Consider the following 24,675-nt stretch of genomic DNA (forward strand, 5'->3'; position numbering starts at 1 on the left):
GGAAAGAATCTGAAAGAATAATCAGTTATACTAAATTTTAGAGGCAGGCCTCCTTTAGAGGAGTTTACCCTTTTTTTTCTTTGTGTGTATGTGTATGTGTGTGTGTGTGTTTAGTTTCCCTTTCATTCCTTTTGGATAAACCTCATCTCTATGTGTTTTTGTCCCCAAAAGTCTTTCTCTCTGGATCACAACTCATGAGAAATCAAGGTTCATGACAGGCATGTCAGCTAAAAATAGCAGAAGCCAAATGCAGATGATTGTATGTATTTTCTTCTCGTTAATGAATGGAATCACCTTTCCTGCCCTATAGGCCTTTGATTCTAGAGTCTTAGATGTTCAGTCACCACCCACAGTCAAGGAAGAGAAATCAGCCACTGATCTGGCAGCAAAACTCTTACTTCTTGATGAACTTGTGTCTCTGGAGAATGATGTGATTGAAACAAAGAAGAAAAGAAGCTTCTCTGGTTTTGGTTCTCCCCTGGACAGACTCTCAGCTGGCTCTGTAGATCATAAAAGTAAACAGAGGTAAGTGACCTCTTAGAGAAGGAACATTTTCATTTTCTAATTCTTCCACTCTGGGTTCAGAAACAGAGAAGTCCACATTAAAAAAATACAATGAAAACCTTGTAGGTAAACAGATTTAAAAGTGTCTTAGCTAATTTCTGAGTTTAATGGCATCATCTTAGAAATAACGTTTAGGGAGCAAAATAACTGCTATGGTATGCACAAATATTTTTGTCAAAATGTTTTCTGAAGAAGATTCTGTTGCATGTAAATATAAAGTAGTTCTTACAAGACATAACAGCATTTGGGAAGCAAGGGGAAACGTGTGTCCTATGAGATAAATGTTCTGGTCAGTTGCATTTTCTAGTTAATAAAGGTAACCACAATACCATTTTATTTTTACCCTTGTTACACAGCATTCCAAATGATGTGACTAAGTCCCCTTTCCTATACCAAGAAGGCAGTGAAGAGCTCTCAGGACCTGGAGTCAGGACACATATGTTTAAATCAAATTTCTAAGCATTTCTAGCCATGTGACTTGTATAAGAATCTTATTCTCTGTGATCTTCAGCTTATTTATCTGGAAAATGGGGATAATTACTTACCTCTATAAAAATCAAATGAGTACTTTGTAAACTGTTAACTATTATAACAGAATTAGAATAATTAAATCTCTCTTTAATCATTGAGTAAGTGTCAGTACTTTAAAGCAGTCATTCCAAACTTAATTCATTTTCTACCCCCTCAGTATCTGTTCCTCACGCTGTACATTTCACAGCAGCAGTGACACAAAAGATCACCCAATTCCCCAAAGTCTGGAATTTGGGGAATTTACTAGGATCCCTTTTGCTCACCAGGATTCCATTTGCTTACATTAAACGTTCCATTATTCACTAAATTCTCTAAATCCTATTTGTTTTATATGTTTAATATCTCCAGAATATCCTTTTACATTAAGGCTTTCCTAATTCTGGCCTAAATCATCTTTTTGACATGTTTTCTTTCTCCAGTCTTTCCCCATTTCCAGTCTTTCCCCATCTCCACTTCCACCACCATCCTCACCCCTTTATTGGTGAATGCATCCTTTACTCTGCTACCAGGGGGATCATCTAACACAAAAATCTTTTCCTGAGGGCTTCCCTGGTGGTGCAGTGGTTGAGAGTCCGCCTGCTGATGCAGGGGACACGGGTTCCAGGAAGATCCCACATGCCGCGGAGCGCTGGGCCCGTGAGCCATGGCCGCTGAGCCTGCGCGTCCGGAGCCTGTGCTCCGCAACGGAAGAAGCCACAGCAGTGAGAGGCCCGCGTACCGCAAAAAAATCTTTCCATGAAAAGTTCCCATTGCTTACAAGATAAAAGCAAACTCCTTAAGGAAATTCTATGAAAATGTTCATAATCTGGCACCTCTTTTCTTCCTGCACTCATTTCCACATCCTTTAGTCCAGTTTCACTTGGTTACTTGGAGTTCTAGGACACATCACATTTGTTCCTGGTCCGTGACTTTGCTTTTGCTCGATGATTCTCATCAATACAGGATGCAATTTGCTAGACTTCTGAAAGATTCTCAGAGTTACACTAGTAAATAAAATCATCACTTTGGGACTATAATTTATCCAACATGTACTTGAAAAAAATACCACACATCTGTTTTGAAATTCAGATCGTATTCTAATTAAACAAATGTAAGTTAGTTCCACTTATGTTCTAGACACTGTGTTGGGCTACGGTGGAAAAAAGAAGGAAAATACAGTCTTTGTCCCTCAAAGAGATCACATACCAGTAAGAAACATAGAAATATTTATAACAAATTATAACACAAAGCAAGAAGAGAGGCAATTTTTAAAGGTTATAGAAAGCCAAAGGTTAAGTGGAGAAAATATTGTGCCTTCTAATAAACAGTATTTCTTAGATTCCTGGATCTTGCAGTACAGTCTACAAAATAATTTGAAAGTCAACATGTAAACATTTATGTAAATATTTATATATGAATTTATGATAGCATACATAGCATATACACCAAATATTTATTACATAAATCTTATAAATATATATAATCTACATTGAGATTCCATCATAACAATTTCTTTAGGAAGTGTCACAAAGAGATACTATATTAGCAGATATAATCTATCTAACATAGCTTGGCTTGTAAGAAAAGGAAATTGGCAAGCACTTATTCATTTGAACAGATTTTCACATATAAAGGCTAAAAATAAACTATTATAAGTGTGTAAAAATTTAGGGAATATTGTTCTCATGAGTACTTCTCGAGGAAGCTACTGGATGAAATTCTTCAAACAATCAAAATGACTGGAGAGGTAACATCATAAGAATTGGTGTGAACATAACTTTAGACTTAAAGTGTGATGACGGTTACAAAAAGAAAAAGAGTGCCATGTGTTATAGTTATGCAGTCTGACAATATAGAAACAGCAAAGTATCAAGCAATTCAGGGACAGTAGGGGGAGCATATGAAATTTAGAATGAGTTTTTGATTGCTTCACGGCTATTAACTGAGCATAAAAGGATATTACAACAAATAGTTGCTTGCAGACATGGAGAAGAAGGAAAACGTGGAATTTTCTCTTTATAGAAATTGTACAGCTAAAGCAATGAAGAAACAATAGAATTAGTAGATGTAGAAATTCTCCTTTATAGAATTATTCCAGCTAATAAATGAAGAAGGAGTGGTAGTATTAGAATGTCTCTATTTTGCAAAATCTAATGAAATGATGGCTCTAGGCAGTGATTGTCAGTTTCTGCTAGCATCATAAAAGGAAAAACAGTGAGTCATTATATGCTCCCTGGTGGAAGAACTCAACACTACCTATGTAACAGAACTGAGGAAAAAAAAAAAATTTTCTTGCCTCTAGTTCTACCTGCCAATGTCCAGGAAATATAGAAGACAAAGAAATGACTTCAGAAACATTATAGGGAAGCAAACAGCAATTCAGACTGTAGAAAACAGCAGAATAAATAACCTAGTTTCTTCAATAAATAATTTACAAAGATTTGAAGAAAAACAAGAGATGGAGGAGGGAAGGGATCCAAAAGATCAAAGTAGATTTAAGGGACTTATTAACTAGTCACAGTTTTGGGGGGTTCTAATTCAAGCAATTGTCTGTTTAAAAATTAACATGTGTAAGAGACAATTGTGAATGTGCACTGTGGCTACTTAATGATTTTAAGTAATTATTGTCTCTTTTTTATTTATTTTTTTTTTTTTTTTGGCTGTGTTGGGTGTTTGTTGCTGCGCGCGGCTTTCTCTAGTTGCGGCGAGCGGGGGCTACTCTCGTTGCGGTACTCGGGCTTCTCATTGCGGTGGCTTCTCTTGTTGCGGAGCTTGGGCCCTAGGCACGTGGGCTTCAGTGGTTGCAACACGTGGGCTCAGTAGTTGTGGCTTTCAGGCTCTAGAGCACAGGCTCAGTAGTTGTGGCGCACGGGCTTAGTTGCTCCGCGGCATGTGAGATCTTCCCCCACCAGGGATCGAACCCGTGTCCCCTGCATTGGCAGGCAGATTCTTAACCACTGCGCCACCAGGGAAGCCCTACTGTCTCTTTTAAATATGAAAATGGTAGTGTGGTTACATTAAAAATTAGATTTATTGTTATTTAAATATTTAGTTGTAAGTATTTGTCTGGGATTTGCTTCAAAATAATACAGGAGTGGGAATGGAATAAATGAAACAAGACCTACCATAATCAGTAATTGTTGACTTAGAATGATGCATACATGGGAGTCTATTATACTATTCTATTTTCACCTGTGTTTGAAATGTTTCATAACAAATTAAAGAAATGAAATGAAACAATAAGATAAACAAGAGATTAGACCTGGCAGAAGAGTAAATACATTCACCAAATGATAACGCTAAGAAAATGACTCAGAATATATCACAAAGGTATGCAGAACACAAAGAGAAATTATAACATACAATTTAATCTAATTAGAGTTTAATGGTGATAAGTAGAAGATAATCACTATTTAAAGAAATTATGGGTATTTTTTCAATAATTTTCCAAAAATGGTGAAAAAAGATGATTTGCTGAATTCTGTAATAACAGCAAATTTTGACCCAAATAACTACTACTATTTTTGAAAGGTTAATTGGATTAAGAAAAATTATTCTGTTAAAAGGAAGTCAGGTAAGAGATGGCTTAAAAGCATGAACATTCAGGGCATGTTCTTGGCATGACTAAATAGCATGGTGTAGGTTCAGTATCAACCTACAACCTAAGAAGCAGGGTTAAAAATAAAATTGGGAAGGAGAGTTAGGACCAAACAGGGATGCTGTATTCAGCAATCATTCATATTGTTACCCTCTGGACTGTGCAGTACAAAACCTCTATAATCTTAGTCAGTGTCTCTGGAACCAGATTGTGATGGTCCCATTGAGTGTTGTATAAAGAAAAGATATTAGTAATTAATGATCTTCAGAGGTCAAAACTGGTCAATTTTCTTTTGCCTTTTTCTCTACCTTTCCCTTCACCTCCAGCTACTTCCAGAAGGTTGGAAGTGTTAAGGACAGCTAATGCATTTGCACAGAAGTTTACGCATGAGCTTGAAAATTTGAGGATTTCCCCTAATCAAGACTCTATATTTTGTTTCATGGCTACAGTTAGAATACAGAGACTCTGCTCCTTTGTACTCTATGGCTTAACAACAAAGGTGACCTCCTATATCAGGATTGTTTTATTTAGCATTTATTTAGAATGACATATACAAATTAATAGTTTTCTTTTTTACATATAATTTATGTCTTTTATACTTTTATTTTTGATAGTGGATGTTTTACCCCTTTGAATTAGATTCCAAGGACACTTCTTGTGAGATTTTCCTTCAGGATTCATTTTTTATTCAGGAATTCCTGTTCTTGGTCTTAAAGCAAACATTAAATTTGTCTATTAGAGATTTGGAAAACAATGGGAGATAAGTAATAGATATTGCATAATATATTTCTATACACATTCTTGAGTTTTAATTGAAAAATAATTTTAGATTTCTTTCGAAGTATAATGCTAACTCAAAAAACATTAAATGTTAAATTTTTCTATCATCTGTTGCAAAGATATTTGAGAATCATTTAAATGTATATGATAAAGTCACAGGACTAAAATGAATGTTTTCCTACATTTAGTAGCAAGAATATACAGTTTAGAGTTTTGCAACTATTTTATTAAAAGATTTCTAAAAATTATAGTAATTTTGCTTGGGAGAGCTGTACATAATGTTATTTGCTGTTCTTTGATTACATTATATGAGATAAGACCTTTGGTCCTTTAGTCCAGATAGCTTTACTACTTCTTTACTTGCTTTTGAATTATTCACAAGGCCAGGATTATCTTGTTACCTTACTATGCATGAACGTATACAAAACAATTTCTTTGTTGCTTACAAACACGTGATGCTCATGTATATGCCATCAATTTTTCTCCTTCTCAGGGCGTGCATTTTCTATTTTCTGATACTCACCGAGAGAAGGTTATCTGTCTGAGATCCATTTTCCATACTGTAGCCCAAAGATTTCACCCATAACTAAATCTAGGAATTCATAAGCTCTTTCTGTGTCGTGGGCCACTGTGGACCCCTTCTCAGAATATTGTTTTTAAATGGACAAATGTCATGAGTTCAAAGGTTACTAATATATAGAAACAGAATTATCATAATACTTAAAATGAATTTGTAATATGACAACATATATGCTTCTTTATTAATGCATAAAATAAGATCTAAAAGACATGTCTAAATAACAATAAATTCAAGTAGTGCTGAACATAAAAACAATTTCAAAGTATCTGTAATGACAAAAATGTGATCCAAATGTATCTGTGATTTCTACTGTGGCAAGGGTTAGTTACTACTAACACCCTTGTGATTTGTTCTCTACATTCATAAGTGAAACAAATGCTATATTTCAATTAGAGGATAATGAGACTAAAGGTGTAACATTTCCCATCCATGTTTATGGATCCTTGAATTACATGACTCCGGATTTTAAAACTCTGTCTCACGCATATGAAATGCATTATTTTATTTTCTATTACTATAAGATATTCAGAAAAGAAAAATTTTAAACTCTGCTTTTGAAAAGGTCCATAAGAGATGGAAATGTGAAGAATGAATGAACAGCTAAGGAGAAAGAAAAAAGAAAACAAACAAACATAAAAAATACCAGGGCAAAGTCTATGTCAGATCTTCATAATATGAAGCAAATAACCATCTGTTGTTTCCTATTTTATATCATATTTAACATTTTTTTCACCTGAATATGACACTAGCTTCATTTTCAATTGGATGTGCAAGTTACTTTAATTCTCAGGGCAGGGTTATCTCAACTATGCTTTGAAGTTCAAAATATTCCTTCATTCGGTTCACTTGTTTAAAGCCTGAAGTTAATGGTCATTCAGCTTATGAAAAATAAAAGGAAGCAGCTATGACCATATCCCTAGCAAAATCGTATCTACTATTTGAATGATAATTTAATTGACTTTAATATTGGAAGGTATTGGAATTTTTCTAAAGGGTGGTTTCTCTCACTTCTTCACACAACCCTAAAAATGCCTTGTAAAATATTAACAAAAATAATAATACTTTATATCTGAATTTAATTAGGATAATCATTTTCACAACTATTATTGTTTTAATTCTCCCATTAATATTTTGAGGTCAGCAAAGCAAGTAATATCATTGTGTCAGTCGGGGTTCCTGCAGGAAACAGGCAGGAAACAGGAAACATTTGAAATAGGAAAATTTGAGAAGGATTTAGACACAGGAAGACTATTTACAAAAGGCTGGGTAGAAGCAAATCATAATGGATGGCACAACAGCCCAGGACCCTGGTCTGAAGAGTCAGATGCCTTGGGAGAAGCCGTGACCTTCAGTTAGGAGGAAGTGATCTTGCAAGGAGGCAGCGAGGGAAAATTATCCTGACTTCACTTCCTCTCTCCTTCCACTCTCTCCTGCCAAGGCTGCCCATTAGGCCTGTCCCAAACCAAAGCCAGGGAGCACAGGCACTTTTCCGGGATCCAGAGAGGTTAGTTTCCGGGACTGAAAGTAGGGTGAGAAAAGTCAGAGAGTGTATCTGGAGAACAGATGGAAGACACCCAGCACAGTTATATACATTCTATAGATTCAGGTCAATAAACACTTTGCTCTCTAACATTGTTATTATAACCACTTAAATGAAAGAGAAGACTCCATAGAACATAATTAGAGAAGCAACTTTATCCCTCACCCACATGCATTCAAACCCATTCAGTAGGAGTTGTTTCCTATCTCTTGCGTAAAAACACAGGCAGGTACTATGACTCTACAGGTCACACTGAAATAATAAAAATTTGTCTCATCGCTTTTATTAGAAAAACAATCATATTTCAGTAATTAAAATAATAAAAATAATATGTTTTAGCCCAAACTATGAATATTAATAATGTTTCTCCTTTTCAAGCTGGAAAGCTGCACTGGGAAGAGGTGTGTGGTCAGTTTGTCCTCACCCCTTCCTCTACCACACTGGGCTGCTTTATGTCTCCTCCAGTACTGGGGATGTGGGTGCAGAGAAGTAAAGAAAAGTCTTACTTGACTGATGCTATCATGACTTGACTTTTGTGCTCTCTGGCCTCAGTAAATGCTCAAAGATGATTCCTCACCATGGGCCGTTTTATGGGGTCACTGCATAACCCCCCGTAGGGAACATTGACGTAAATATCTTGCCTCCAGCAGCGCTTCTCTTTCAGCAGGTCAGTTTTACTCCTCACCTTTATCCTACCCGCTCAGTTTCTTCATTTGACACCACCAGCAGCATCCTGGTGCCTCACCCATAACCCCTGACCAAAAGCCCTTCGGGGAAGTTTCCTTTTATCATTAGCCTAGGCCAACTCTACCCACACGCCCGCTCTACATCTGTTCCACAGAAAACCCACATCCTGGACTCTGGTCACTGAAAGTAAAGCTGTCGCTTATATAACCATTTCTTCACTCTGGCATCGAGCCAATTCTTACAGCATCCTGCCCTTTAGATTTCATAGTCTGTTCTGTGAGGTCTACCCTGCTTCAATGGGTATATGTCAAGATTTTCTTGAAGTCCTTTCTCTATATGAAAGAAGAGGGAAATGTTACTGTTCTCCAAAAACTTGCTCCAGAGAAATTCTCCTTCTTTACCTATTCAGTATCAATCTTTTTATTGGATGAAGGTTGAGAAAATTAGTTTGTAACAACCTCCTTTACAAATAGTGCATAACTCTAGCACCTTACTTTGGAATGCAAGAGAAAATACCACTGTTTTTTTTTTTTTTTTTTTTTTCCTCTTCAACTTTTCTAGGCCACAGCCAAAACTGAGATAGAAAGAATCCCATTTTAACATTCTGATACACTGGGGTTTTTTTTTTATTCCTAACACCCTAAGAAGATATTAGTCCCATTTTATTAGTATATTTTCACAGATATAAAATGATTTCCTTGGCATAATGTAGCTAGAATATCAAGTTGTTGAACTCCAAGTTCAATGACTTTCCACTGAAATAAGCTGCTTATGATAAAGAAATTAAAGTTATATGTGAATAAGGCACTTGTCCAAGGCCAGGAAAAGTGAGATTCACCTAGAATGCATGCATTAAATAAATCATTTTGAAAAACTGTACCAACGGTATATGTGTGTCTATCCAAAGCCAGACATAAGGTTCAGACTAAAGTTGAGAATAGCAATTCCAACTTCAATTTGTCAGATATGATTGCACTTCTTGATGACCATGCCAGAGATTAAAGGTGAAAATCCTAACATTTCACCTTTCTACTTCATTGTGAAGCAAGGTTGCAGGCTGAGGCCAACCTAGGTATCTCATGATTTTTGCTACTTTTTTCCAGCACTTAACTGTTAATACCCAAAGGAGGTAGTTCAAAATGGGCTCCATTTCATAGTGAAGAACACAGAGAAAGGATTCAGAATGTGGTGCCCTATTTCCATGTTTCCTTCCTCATATTTAAAAGCCTGTCTGTACTATAGGAAATGCCCTTGAGCATTGACCTTGGGTCATTTTTCCCAATAATTGTTCTTTACTGCTTGCCTCTTATACCCCAGCTCAACTCCATGGTAAAGTTCCTTTACCTTTTCTCTCTACTCTAACACATATATGAAGGTTTAAAACTTTCTCCTAAAAGGGATAATACTTGATTCCATATATGGGCTTTGAAATGTACATTACCTACTCCCCCAAAAAGAAAATTCTAGAAGACATTTTTGTGTAAATTCATTTGCTGGATAGAAGTTTTGAGTGTCATCAGACCCTCAAAGAGGCTCATGAGCCAAGCAAATGAAAATCCTTTCTGCTCAATCCTACGGCTCTACAGTAGTTTCCAAATCAAGCATGCCTGGGTTACTTTACAGTGAACCCTTTAAATCTCATGTTTTGATTCCAGTGTTCCTGGTTTGTTTCTGAATGCTTGTTCATATGGCCCTTTCCTTGGGATAATACTTCAGAAGCTGATATTATGCCTAGTCAGCACCATCATCATAAGTTTAATAGAATCTATTTAACATTGAATTACCACTTTTGAGACAGAACTCCAAAAGTCATAAGTCAACTGTGTGCTAATGAAGTAGCAGTTTCTTCCATCATTCTAAACATATCCCATTTATTTAGTCATATTTCTCAGCCTCGTGTTTTCACGTAGAGAAACTCCAGTTAAGGAAAGACTGGCCCCAAGCCCCACCACTTTATTCACTCCCTCTCAAAGGAGAAGTAATCACGTACTTGATAGGTCAGTTTGCGAGGAGTAGTTGAGCATGTTCAGCTCATCCCTTTTCTTTCTGTTTTTATTTGATAATTATGACTGTGTAAATCTGTCTAATCCTCAGAGGAGACGTAAGAAAGTCATTTAAATGCAAATTAAGTCATATTCTACATTCAGCTTGATCAAAATGACATTTTGATTTCTCCGCATTGATCATTCCTATCTTATTTCTGTAGTTTCTGAAGGTGGACTCAGGAAAAAAGGTATTATGTACTGGCCCCTAAAAACTACATCATCACTCAGACTTAATGTGGACCTTCATCAGAACATTCTGGAATTTGAATTTGAAAGCCTAATTGTCTCTTTTAAATTTAAACATGACTGTGGACTTCAATGATTTCTCTTTTCATTATTTACAGGGCCTTGCTGAGTCTCCTTCATTTTACTCTGTCTCATACATTAGTTTTTCCAAGCTCATATATTTATATCTAACTTGCTATAGTCAGTTATTAATTCTGTAATTTTAAATTGTGGTAACCAACATTGCAGGACTCAGGGGTCACCATTTGTTTTATTGTTTTCATATGCCCTATCAGTTCTTCCTGGAACCTCCAAACTTGGCTGTGATCTCTTCTCTTGTGGAATCCCAAAGCACTTTGAATCTTACCATATTAGATCTCTATTGCTATGCAAACAAGTTACCCAAAACGTAGCAGCTTAAGACAATAATAAACATTTATGTTCTCACTCAGTTTCTGTGCATCAAAAATCTAGGAAAAGTTTACCTGGGTGATTCTGGTTCAGGGTCTCTCCCAAGGTTACAGTGAAGAAGTTGGCCAGGGCTGCAGTCATCTGAAGGCTACATGGGGCCTGGGGATATCCATTTCCAAAATGGCCCACTCGTAAGGCTGATAACAGGAAGTCTCAGTCCCTCACTAGCTGTTGGCAGAAGGCCTTAGTTCATTGCCATGTAAACCTCTCTATAGGGCTGTGAGATGAACTTAGGAAATGGCAACTGACTTCCCCTAGAGGGGGTGATCCAACAAAGCAAGGCAGAAGCTGCAATATTTTTCATTACTTAGCTTTAGAAGTCATTTCCACAATATGCTATTGGTTACAGAGGTCAGCCCTGTTCAATGTGGAAGCAGACTGCATTATAGTAGAATTATTGGGGTTTATCTTGGAGCCTGGCTACTATACTCACCTAAGCTTTAAAGTATATTTATTTAATTCTGTGTTTTACTCATCTAAATTACTGAACTATTTAAATGAACATTCTCTGTTAGCCATTACTATACTTTCCCTTTTTGCTGTTACTCAGTGTTGGTAGAGCTGCATGCCCTTCTTGAAAGGGGCCAAGCATTTTATTGTCCCTTTAAGATGTAACAGCAAATCAGACTATTGTTTTTAGGGAACACCCTCCACACTCTGATTCCTAAGTTTCTTTCCTTGGGACTCAAAACAGTAAGCTGGATCAATAAAAATTGTTGTGTATCCTACAATTGGGGGAAAAAATGTTTAAGTTCACATGAAACGACTATTAAAATTAACGAAGGGGCTTCCCTGGTGACGCAGTGGTTGAGGGTCCGCCTGCCGATGCAGGTGACGCGGGTTCATGCCCCGGTCTGGGAAGATCCCACATGCCGCAGAGCGGCTAGGCCCGTGAGCCATGGCCGCTGAGCCTGCGGGTCCGGAGCCTGTGCTCCGCAACGTGAGAGGCCGCAACGGGAGAGGCCACAGCAGTGAGGGGCCCGCGTACCGCAAAAAAAAAAAAAAAAAAAAAAAAATTAACGAAGTATCTGTTCACAAAATAAGCCTTAAAATTTTTAAGGCTTGGTTATCATACAGAACATATTCTCAGACCATGACGTAATTAAATAAGTAACAAAAGGATAACTAAAAAAGAAGCTACAGTTCTCAACTCATTTCATGAGAATAGCATTATCTGGACACCAAAACCATGTGTGGAGAGAACAAGAAAAGAAAATTACAGGACAACTTCATTAATAATTATAGATAAGAATTCCTAACAAAAAAATCAACAAAACAATTCCAAAAATATATCAAAAAGATAATACACCAATATCATGTTGGGTTTATCACAAAAATACAGTACAATGTTGATTTGCTTTAGAAAGTCAAATAATAGAACTAATAAATTGAAGAAATAAAACCATATCATCTCAAAAGATGCAGAAATAGCATTCAATAAAATTAAACATCTATTCATGATCTAAATCACCAGTGGACTAATAACAGAAGGGACCTTTTTTAACCAAATAAGGGACTCCTATTAAAAAATCCTACAACATATATTCTTAAATGATAAGCAACAACAAATCCAATAAATTATTGAAGGTCTTTATGGAGAACATTATAAAAATATACGAAAAGGCATTAAAGATAAACTAAATAACTGATCTTGGATAGTAAGATTTAATACTATGAAGATTTCAATTTTCTCCAACTTGATTTATACCTTAGATTCAATACAATTCCAGGTAAAACTGCAAAAGGATTTCCCATGAAACTTGACAAGGTGAATCTAAAATTTATGAATACTTAGGTGTGAATATAGAATAAAAAGGAGAAATATGACCCCTATGTCACTCCATAAATAACAAATAATTTTAAAAGGTTTAAAAATATAAATGTGAAAAGCAAAACTGCAAGAGGTTTTAGGACAACATAGGATAATATTTTTGTAACATTAGAGGTGATTTAATGAACAAAATGTAAAACTATTGATAAATTTCAAAACAAAATTAAAGATTTTCATAAAAGACACAATAAAGAAGATTAACTACAAATGGGAAAGGATATTTGCTCATAACTGACAAGGTCTAATATTCAGAGTATAAGAAATTCTCCTACAAATCAATATTGAAAAGAAAAACAAACCAATAGAAAAACAGGCAGCAGACTTATGTACTTCCAAAAGAAGAAATCCAAGTGGCCAATAAGCAAAGGGAAAGGTGAGCAACTTCATTAGTATTCACGGAAAGCAAACTAAGAACACAATGAGATACAACAACAAATGCACTAGATTGGCAAAATTCAAAGTCCACAGTGGGAGGGTTGGCATAGATTTGAAACAATAGGAACTGTCATACACTGCTCTTGGGTGTGTAAACTGGTACAACAACTTTGGAAAACAGTCTGGAACTATGTAATAAAATTAAGTATAGGCATAACTAGCAATTCTACTTCTAAAAATATACTGTAGAGAAATCCTTAAATGTGCATTGCAAACATGTGTAAGAAAATTTCTAGCTGAACAGCACATAACAATAAAGAAAAAGAAATACCTCAAATTCCCATCCATGGTAAAATGTATTAATAAGCTGTTGTATATTCATTATTCATTATTCATACAATGAAATACCATACAACACTGAACATAAAAGAACTACATCTACACATGACAACACGGACAAATCTCAAAACACAATATTTGCTGAAAGAAGTCAAGAAGTATTCGCACATTTCTTTCAAATAAAATTCTAGAGCCATCTAAACTAACCAAGAGACTTTTGAACAAAACATATAGATTATAAAGAAAATGAAGGGAGATATTAGATCAAAATTCATCCTACAGATTACCTCTGGGACAAAGTCATGGGAGGGATTCAACTTGGGAGGAAGAAAACTGAGGACTTCTAAAGTACTGGTAATATTTTATTTCTTAACTTTGTGCTACCAATAGGGACGTTTATTTTATTTTTTTAAACTGAACATATGTGAATTTATAGACTCTTTGGTATGTACGAAGTGATTCTAAATAAAAAGTTTAAATATAAGTTTTATAACAGTTATTTTAGAATGGTGAACATCTTTAGAAATTGAATTATCAAATTATTATTTTTTTTTTGTGGTACGCGGGCCACTCACTGTTGTGGCCTCTCCCATTGCGGAGCACAGGCTCCGGACGCGCAGCTCAGCGGCCATGGCTCACGGGCCCAGCCGCTCCGCGGCATGTGGGATCTTCCCGGACCAGGGCATGAACCCGTGTCCCCTGCATCGGCAGGCGGACTCTCAACCACTGCACCACCAGGGAAGCCCAAAGAATATAAATTTTAAAGAAAATCCTATTTGGCTCAGGAAGTCTGTATTTTAGTCTGAAGTTTAAAATTATATTTAAAATAATCCATCCTTCTTATATTATTTTAATAGTTATTCTGTATCCTTAAACTACTTTCAGAATATTTTAGAATGGAAAAGGTGGATTGTTTTAAATGGATATATAATATAAGCCATGTCATACTGTTATTTTGTCACAAGAGGGACTAGATAGTCAAAAAGTACGTTTTTCCCTTTTGGTCTTAAAAATATCTTTCTATGTTAACATGTATGTTTTATACACTGTGTATTACTGTCAGTGTATGTGTTGTAGATTGTAGTATGGTTATATATATTTCATATCAGCAAAAATGTAAGAGAAATACTAGTTTACCATTTCACTTCTGAATAGATAGAAACTGTGTAGAAATTATTTAACTTATTAAGGTATTGTTGTTTTTCGGTAAGTAGAAGTAATAAATAGAATCCAAGTCAACATCCCCTGGTTGCTAATACTTTTTGGATCAAATCTGGGTGAAAGAAGGGAAGGAAAGAGTAGGGAAGAAGGAAGGAGAAAAAGAGTTTATTTTTGCTTTTTACCATACCACAACTCCCTCTAGTTTACTTGACCAGGAAAAGTAGATTAACCATAGTAAAGAAAGAAAAAAATGTTATTTTCATTTATTTTACCTTGACTTTTGAAAATATACATTGGTAGTATGGACCAATAAATGTTCTGTTCTAATTTATAATGATGCATGAAACCATCATACTTCTCTTTAAGAAAGTAAAAGGATTATTTTTTGTGACACTATCCATTCTGCAGAAGCTTTGGGAGGTCAGTTCACATGTGAGGCACTACTATTTCCCCAGGTGCCATTTTCTTCCTCTTTTTATCAGTCCTTTGAACACCTGGAAGGGGCTGGTTTCTCACTTCTTCTGCTTGTCTGGGACTTTCCCTGAGCATTTTCCTCCATCCCGGGATGGCTTCTACCTTACCCCTTCCCTGGAGTTATAACAGGGAGTGGTCCATGAAGGAATTTAAGGGCTCAAGGAATAAAAATCACAACAGTTTAATGTTTTTATGTATTAACCATTTATACTCAGACATCAGCCCTAAATCATACAGACAAATGTATTCAGTTTTTTTTTTTTTAATTTCTATGGTAATAAATTACCACAAACTCCTGGACTTAAACCAACACAAATTATATTATCTTACAATTGTATAGGTCAGAAGTCCAGGATATCCTCACCAGTCACCAAATACCATTCTAGACCAGCGGTCCCCAACATTTTTGGCACCAGGGACCAGTTTCATGGAAGACAATTGTCCCACAGTGGAGATGGTTCAGGGAGTAATGCAAGCGATGGAGAGCGGCAGATGAGGCTTCGCTAGCTGGCCCTCCACTCACCTCCTGCCATGCGGCCCAGTTCCTAGCAAGTCCCGAATGGACGGATACTGGTCCATGGCCTGGGGGTTGGGGGCCCCTGTTGCAGACAACTTTGATATGATTGATGGCTAGCTAGTGGGTGGCTCCTAAAATTCCTTCTGTAAGCTGCTGTGGGATTTCCCTTTCACCTAGTCTATCAGCAGGATACAGAGGAAGTCAAGAGATTAGCAGGCTGTGCTCCTTGGAGGCTCTAGGGAAGAATTCATTTCCTGCTCATTTTAGATGTTGGCAAAATTCGGTTCCTTTTGATTGTAGGATGTAGGTCCTCATTTTCTTTTAAGAATGTCTAGAGGCCACAGCGTTGCTTGATTTGTGACTTTCTCCTCCATCTTCCAGACTAGCAATGGTGGGTTAGGTCCTTCTCTGATTGCAGCTCTCTGACCCACTTTTCTTCAGTCATCTTCCACTTTTAGGACTCCTCTGACTACACTGAGCCCACCCAGATAATCTAGGATAATCTTCTCATCTCAAGGTTTTTATTAATCCCATCTGCACAGTCCCTTTTGCTATGTAAGGTAAATGATTTACAGATTCTATAGATTATGACAAGGACATCCTTTATGGTGGCAGAGGAGGAGTGACCATTATTTTGACCACAAGGAAAATAACTGCTTAAGTGAGGAGTCTGTAAATCTACTTATGTGAATAAAAATTATTTTAAAATATCATGAAGACATTTTTCTTTTTTTCCCAACAGTCATTATTTATAATTACATCAGAAGACTTAAAGCACAACTGATATGCAAAGTTTCCTATGACTCTTGACCATTCACTCTATGCTAATTTTATAGCCCAATATGTTTCCCAATTGAATGTCAAGTTGAAAAATATGTAGTCAGTTTATTATCATGAAATCCAGAAGTGAAAACAATAGGCACCACTTAGGAGGGTGTGATTTTCAGAAACTTGAAGAACGGAGGCAGAGGTATGGATAGGTGAAGAATAAGCACTAAGTATTTTGTTTGTTTGTTTTTGGTTTTGCTTTTTTGCAGTATGCGGGCCTCTCACTGTTGTGGCCTTTCCCGTTGCGGAGCTCAGGCTCCGGACGCGCAGGCTCAGCGGCCATGGCTCACGGGCCCAGCCGCTCCGCGGCATGTGGGATCTTCCTGGACCGGGGCATGAACCCGTGTCCCCTGCATCGGCAGGCGGACTCTCAACCACTGCGCCATCAAGGAAGCCCACTAAGTTTGTTTTTTTTTTTTTCCAGATTTTCCCGTATTGGTCATACTGTTGTCTAAAAGACAGTCCTGTAAGATCATACATACAATGCTATCTATATTGACTAGCAAAACGAAGGGCCAACCCGAGAAGGAAGATAGATGTGAATCAGCAGAAAAGAAGGCTGAATTAGATTTAAAAAAAAAAAAAGAATAATAATAACATGTGTCTATTCCTACCAATATCATTGGAGGGTAAGCTCCCCATGAGGTTCACTTCCTATTTTTAACATCCTTGTATACACAGCACTAAGCACAGTACCTGGCATATTGAACACATTAAATAAATATTAACTATCTTCAAATTAATTGTTTTAATTAGAATTAAACAATATTTATAAATTTTTTTATGTGTAAGATACAGTAATAAAAGTCCCTCATGTTTCCATTGTTCTCTATACTTTTCAGAGCTTTTTAAATGAATTATTTACCTAATAATGACATGAGGAACATTGATAAGACCTGGTAGTTAAGGCAAAAACTTGGCATCAAGAAAAATGAGAGAACTTTGTCCTCTACTATTCGTATAATATTAAATCCTTGTTATGTAACTGGCTCGTTTGTGGGTTCGAAAAGTTGCTAGGCGTTTGCAGATGCCTGTTCCCTTGGTTTGGGTAAAAACTCAGGGCTTGTGAACAGTAAAAATATTTTTAGAAAAAAGTTACCTAGATAAATAGGCATCACTCCCATCTGCTGTAGCCCGTGTGACACTATTTAAGCAGGCAGTGACATGCTGAAGAGCAGGAAATAGGTTTTAACCTGGAGGTCCCGGTGCTTAGTGCAGTTTCTCAGATAAAATACTAAGTGAATATAGGAGAAAATGAGAAACCTGCAGCGTTATGGTAGCAGAGACATTTGAGCACCTACTGTGACCTAGCCCTGAGCCACACTCTGCAAGGATTCATTTAATCCTCATCCAGCATAAGAGGTTGTGGGATCTTAGTTCCTGGACAAGGGATCGAACCTGGGCCCTCGGCAGTGAGAGCGCAGAGTCCTAACCACGGACTGCCAGGGAATTCCTTCAAACGACAGTACAATCTTAAGCAAAGGTAATGTCGTTTCTCTAGTGCTTCAATCAGCCTGGGAAGAGTCTGCTCATCACTGATATCCAAAATTTCGCAGGATGGCAAAGGTGGAAAACTCTGCAAAACCACTTCTGAAACCAGTGGTTCTGTACTGAGTTATTAAAAATAATAAAAATTTACACAGGAGAGAGAGTTATTCAAACAAGTTTAACACTGTGATAAGAGCCCCAGTCCAGTTAACATTGTACCTTGTTGGGTTGTCATAATACTTCCTTAAAAATGTGTTATAAAGAAGGACAAATGAAAAACAGTTATAGTATATAATAAAAGAAATGTCACTTATAAAAAAAAATCCTTGTCAATCTGACAGTACTTAATTATAGGTTTTTGAAAGCAAAGACTACTTCTGACTTATTGATCCCAAGACAGCCACAAAAGGAATCATACAGAGTAGGTACATAGTAAATGATAATAGGGAAAAAAACATAGACTTTTTTGTAGTTTTTATTTATTTTTGGTGTTTAAAGTATTTAGTATAATACTGACAATATAATGCAAGTAATTAGAAAGAACAAAAGAAGCTATTGGAAATGTTCTGAAGCAAACCTTTTTTAACTCTTTAAGCTGTTGAATATTGACAAAGTTGTCTTGTGAGGTAATTAGTTCATCACTGAGATTTTCAAGTGATGAGATTTATCATTGCTGGTCAAAAATTGAAGCAGAAATTCTTACATTTGGTGCGAGAATTAACTTTAAGACTCTTTCCTATTCCAAAACTATTTGACTACTGGTAATGTTCTATTTCTTGATCTGGGTACTTGTGCTTATAATCTGTATATGTCTCATATTGTTCACTTATAAAATACTTATCCTCTTTTCTGTGTGCATCTTATGCCAATAAAAAGCCTAACAAACCTGTAAGTCAACTCCCTTCAGCTGTGAGATAAGTCACTTATTTACATAGCCTTCTTAGCTTCTCCCTATTTCTATCTTCATTAAGAAGACTGAAAACATCTTTTAATTCCAAGGCCAGTGTATATTATGCATTCACAGCTCTTGGACCTCTTCTGTTAGGATTTTGACTTGATAGCACCAAGTGATGGCAATAACAAATCAAATTAAAATGTTGCTTTTTAAAGAGATAATTTATAGAACATACAAACTGTAAGGCCTCCTGTAGGATTTTTTTAACTTTATTTTAATAATGAAGTATTTTTTTCCCAAACAATATTTGAGTACATATAACAAACATAGACCATCTCATACAAAGCTTCTCTAGGTAAAATCTGAGTGAAGACCTGAGACGCACACTTACCCCACATTCAGTCTTGGCATCAGCATCCTTTCCTCTCCCTCCTTCACCAGGAGAACCATTCTAAGGGAGAGGTTGGGGAAAACTGCTGACCTAGTGCAATCTTCCTCAATTAACAGAGGAATACACTCAAATCTGAAGACGGGAAAGGGATTTACCCAAACTAAACACTCAGCAGATTGTTTCATCTGGGCTATTTGATTTTGGATAAGTTATTTAATTTCTCTAAGCCTAAGTATCCTCAGATGTAAAATGGAGGTAGTCAAACCTACTTCAACAGATGAATAGATAAGAGATGGTGTCTAATGCATAGTGGGTGCTGATGAATGAGAACTATCACAGTTATTCCAACTCCAGAAGAAAGCCCCCAGATTTGCATGAAATAAAAGAGCAAAACTAATGATTGATAACTTGGACTTTAGCTTAAAAATGTTCTTTTTCGCTTGTTTCAGGAAAGTAGTAGATCATCCAAAAAGGAGATTTGGTATCCCCATGGATCGGATTGGTAGAAACCGGCTTTCAAATTCCAGAGGCTAATTGATTCCAATCGTGAGTACAATTTGAAGAAATATAATACCTGCAGGCTTTGATTAACATTTCACAATGGGCTAACTGATCCATCTTGGTTTGTAAATCCCCCTTTTGATTCCTTAGCTTATAAATTTACTTTTTCAAACATTTCTGTACTTGATTAGTATATAGATGCTAAATAATTTAAATGACATTAAAAAAAATTCCTAGACCTACTTCACCCTAAAATAAAAGATTTAGTTATTCTCACAGACTTCTATGTAATTATTGAATATTAATATGCAAATATTAAAATTCTAATAAACAATAAGTCACTTTCATAAATATAGATAAATGTGTAGCAATCCCTCTACTATGAAGAAGACACATTCTAGTGACACACACAATTTTGTTGCTAATAACTACATTACCAGAATTATCATCATGAACACAGGAGAGAGAATGGTGTCCCAGAAAGGGTATTAGCCAAGGAATCAGGACATATAATCCAAATCCTGGTTCTGTCATTCATTATCTCATTTCTATCAAGATACCTTATTTCTCTACAGGTTGTACATTTAGATAATAACATAAGGGTATTGTAGACATTAAATTAGATTCTTGTACTAGTCCTAGAATGTATCGGACACACAATACGTGCAAGTGATAACAGCTTATATTACAGTTCTGAAAATTAACTCTGTGCAGAGTCCTATACTAGTGCTATACATGCATTGTTTAATTTACTCATCATGTTCCATAAAGTAAGTACTGTTACTATCCCAACATCTTGAGAAGCAGTACAGTATAAGGGGTAAAAGTGCCAGGTAGAGAGGTCAGGCTTTTTGGGTCAAATCCCAGGTCATCTATCTGTTAGCTGTGGCAACTTGCTTAAAGTCTAAAAACCTCTTTCATAAAATGAGGACAAAAATAATTTCTACCACATTGCATTGTCCTGAGGATAAATGAATTGATATACATTAAGCACTTAGAATTGTGCCTGACATGTGTTAAGCACTCAATAATTATTATACAAATAAGTGGAAAGCTTAGATATATTAATTAACCCACAATGCTACATAGCTAGTAATTGATACAAGTATAATTCAATTCCAGAAAGCTTAAATTGTAAGCTTATATTTTAAACAATATATTTAATCACACATATTATATGTTTTAAACACTGAATATTTGTTGCATATAAAATCTAGGCAATGTATTTTCTCCCAGTAGGGCTTACAGAGGGTGCATTCTTCCTCGCAAATAGATAAGACAACCCAGAACTGCTTTGACAATTTCAGGCTACAGAGAGAGGACTCTGCTTTCTGCTTTTCTCAAGAATCCTCAGACCAGTGATGCCCCAAAAGCATCACATTAGCCTTGATCCTCTTTTAATTTGTCATGTCATTTTTTTCTCCTCATCAAATACTCTCAACCACAATGAAAAGTCAATGTTTTACCTCTACTTTCTCATTCTCAGAATGACTTAATTAAAATAAATATTTTTCTCTGTGGAGTCGTTGATCAATGCAGTTAAGAAGTTACTGAATGTCCATAAATACGGGAGGACTTACTGAATACAGCCAACATCACTGCCTTTTTCAGCAGCACCATCTTCAAAACTCAGACTGAACTGTATTTATATCTAGAGATATACCAAGTATGGTCACTCTTGGGGCTGTTAACAATCACCACATTATATTTGAGTAGGAACTAACTGCTATCAAAAATCAAGTAACTCCTTGAAATTAGGGCCACAATCCTGTAGTTTCTTGAAGTATTGAGAACGTTATGACACTGAGGTTAAAATAATTAAGTTCAATTGGTTTCCACATGTATCCTATCACCTTTGCAACCCTTCATTATCACCCATTTTAGTATTTCTGAATTCAACCAAAACAGGTTATGATAAAAAAAATCATACAAGAAGCTCATTTTTTCTATAAATTTTTATATGAAGTTTTAGACCATGAAAACTCCAGAGAGCTACTAAACTACAAAAAGGCTGTTGAATTAACATAATGTTTTCTGCATCACTGTTGAGTGAAATCCAAATTAGTATATTATGTCCTTCACTTAACAGACTTTACAGAGTATCATGACAATCACTGTCCTTATTATTATAACCTCAAGAGAGTAATATCACAAAAAAATATGTTTAGCAAAGAACTTACCATCACATATTTTCTCTTCCTTTTTTCAATCATTGTGTGTTCACCTGCTCAACCATCGTTTCTATTCCTTACTTCCTGCTACTATCACCAAGATTTCTCAGACATTTTTTGACTCCCTCATGTGAAATTTCATGTTTTATATTTATGAATAATAAAGGCCATCAAAATATATTTCTGATTTCCATTCAACTTTTCAAAATTATTTTTGCTATGTTATTTCTTATTGTCACAATATTCCCTTGAATTAAACAGATGTAATATGTGAATCATTTAATAGATAACTTGAGTCATTAAATAGTGTTCACATAATCATGCAGCTAAATCTTTTGAACATATTCTGAACATTTAGGTTAAAAGAACATAAAGTCTCATTTAACCTAAATCTTTTTTTTTTTTTTTTTTTTTTTTTAACGAATGAGAACACGGGCTTTGAGAGGAAATTGATTTGCCCAAAATTTTACAGACTTTTGGACAAAGAAAGATCCAGGACCCAGTCTCTGGACTTCTAAGCCAACATTCTCTTCATGACCCATAAGGCCTGTGTGCTAAATTGTTATTGCCCACTTCACTGATTAACCATTTCTTAAGGAAACAGAAACGGTATCTCAGACTTTATGAAAATCTTTGTTTCACTTCTGTGGGAGTTGACATACACTCATTTGGAGCAATTTTATTTGTGGCTTTTCACCTTCTGGGTTTCAATATAAGTCTTCACACTAAAAATGAAACTGATAGTAATCATGGAAGTTTTTCTTGGTTTGAAATCAAGTCTAGATACAGCTGCTGTGTGTTACTTAGTTTCCAGAACAAATGCTAATCTCTTCCCTGATAGGCATTTTGGAAAGGAAGATAATCTGATTTTTACACAATGTCCTCCTCAAATCATTAATGTTTTGGACCCAAGTTTTGAGTTTTTAATAGGCTTCAGTTCTAAGCAACTTGAATTAAGAGTGGTAAAGTTTCATAACTTCTCTAGATGTAATTAGCAAGTTCTAGGTTGCTGCCGTTGAAATCAGAGTGCCCACTTGATGAAATGTGATAGAAATATGACCATTAATTGTGCTACCCCGGCTGCCACGTGCCTTAAGACTTTTAATAATTTGAGGCAAATGTTGCTGTATTATACTGACAATTTTTATTTTAGAACAATATTGACACTATCATTCAGATAAATTAACGTAACTCGCAAATAACAGAAATATTGTGTTTAAATACCAGTATATGGTTGGACCCTTTAAAAAGAGCAAGATGTACGATAATTATTAACATGTTAATATAACAATAGAAGTAATAATCAGATTTTCTTTATCTTTCACTTGTCATGGCAACATCCTTTGAACCAAGACTGAAAACTCAAAATAAATAGAGGTACTGGAAGAATGGAAGTGTGGTTTCAGCATAAGCGCCTAGCTGTTACATTAAAAATATCCTTTTTCAATAAATTTTGATCTGAAATTATCATTTTGCATTATTGTCTCTGCAATAAAAATATGGTGCATAAGTAAAACCTATAATGAAACCTCATGTAATTAGAGTTTTAGCTCTTCTCCACTGAAGTTGATGAGTTTCCCCTTACCTACAGAGTTCAGATTAGTTTAACATTTTCAACTTTCATTTTTGCAGACACAACTTCCTTGGGTGAAATGTCACAGAAATATGGAAGATGCTGCAGTGAAGTTCTTCACACTCCACAATGATTAAACTTCTAAGGAACCTTCTGTAATCCTTTCCAGAGCTTTAACTTCAGTTCATCACATCACAGTATTGTTGTAACTTCAATTAAATTGTGCAGATAATTTCAATGTATGGATATATTTTAAATATATATTTTAGTTACTCATGAACGGTTACTTGGCCCCAAACCTTACTTTTCTAAGAAACAGAATACAGTGAAACGCTTTCTATGTGCATTTACCATTTACATATATTACTGAAGAATAGTAACTGAAGACTGATTTCTTTCAGTAAAATTTAGGTACAATCCAGTTGTTCACCATTGTTCATCCAGTAAAATTTAGGTACAATCTAGTTGTTCATCAAGGAAAGACAATGCTATATAGTTTCTCTTGAAGTTTTACTTCTCTCGTATCCTTTGTCTGTGAGGCTCTTGGGTAATGATTATGAAACTAGACTTCTCTTATATTCAAATGTCAATCCGGTTCAACCAAATAAAACACAGTCCCAGTTCCAGAAACAAGAGAAAAATGTCTCTGAGCAGAAAAAAACAGCAGTAATTAAGCCCATAAACTTTATTCTCCCAATGAACTGAGAAACACTGCAGGTCGGAGTACATTGACTTAGAACTAGGAAACGAAGGATATTACTCATTTGCCAAGTTTGGCTATCTCATGTCCCCTAACAACTTTCCATTTCTCTAAATTACAACTTATAGTTAATTAAGAGTAGCACTGGCTGATTATGAGAACAACTACACACAGAAGTAACAGATGAAAGTATGGGGAAGTCAAAGAATCACCAAGTAGGAAACCACCAAAGCACTTGGGGCCAATTAAGTTCACCTAATTGTAGCACAGTATATTTTAGCACATTACAATAAACAGTCTTTTTGTTGTTAATCACTCATCTAAGAATCCATTTAATTTGTTTCATATACTGTGTTTAATAAAGCATTGAAGAATATATGAGAATGATTTCTTTAAAAAGATGCAAATTATTTTTAATTGGCCTATGAAAG

At 35.7% G+C, this 24,675-nt stretch overlaps 1 protein-coding gene across 5 annotated transcripts in view; it reads left to right on the top strand.

Moving 5' to 3' along the window:
• Window positions 1-24,563, top strand: part of OSTN (osteocrin) — a 38,207-nt gene extending 13,644 nt beyond the window's left edge. Inside the window, exons 3-5 of one of the 5 annotated variants that reach the window (XM_067738419.1) lie at window positions 311-525; window positions 19,749-19,845; window positions 23,604-24,563. In XM_067738419.1, the coding sequence (XP_067594520.1) occupies window positions 311-525; window positions 19,749-19,833 (300 nt within the window). In that variant the 3' untranslated portion in view covers window positions 19,834-19,845; window positions 23,604-24,563. Of the gene's footprint in view, window positions 1-310; window positions 526-920; window positions 1,070-10,474; window positions 10,567-16,949; window positions 17,084-19,748; window positions 19,846-23,603 lie in introns of those variants that run through there. The other 4 variants (XM_067738418.1, XM_067738417.1, XM_067738420.1 and 1 more) reach the window with 4 other exon arrangements.
• Window positions 24,564-24,675: the final 112 nt, after the last annotated feature.

Source organism: Pseudorca crassidens, chromosome 5 (genome assembly GCF_039906515.1).
Source record: "Pseudorca crassidens isolate mPseCra1 chromosome 5, mPseCra1.hap1, whole genome shotgun sequence".
Taxonomy (NCBI): Eukaryota; Metazoa; Chordata; class Mammalia; order Artiodactyla; family Delphinidae; genus Pseudorca; species Pseudorca crassidens.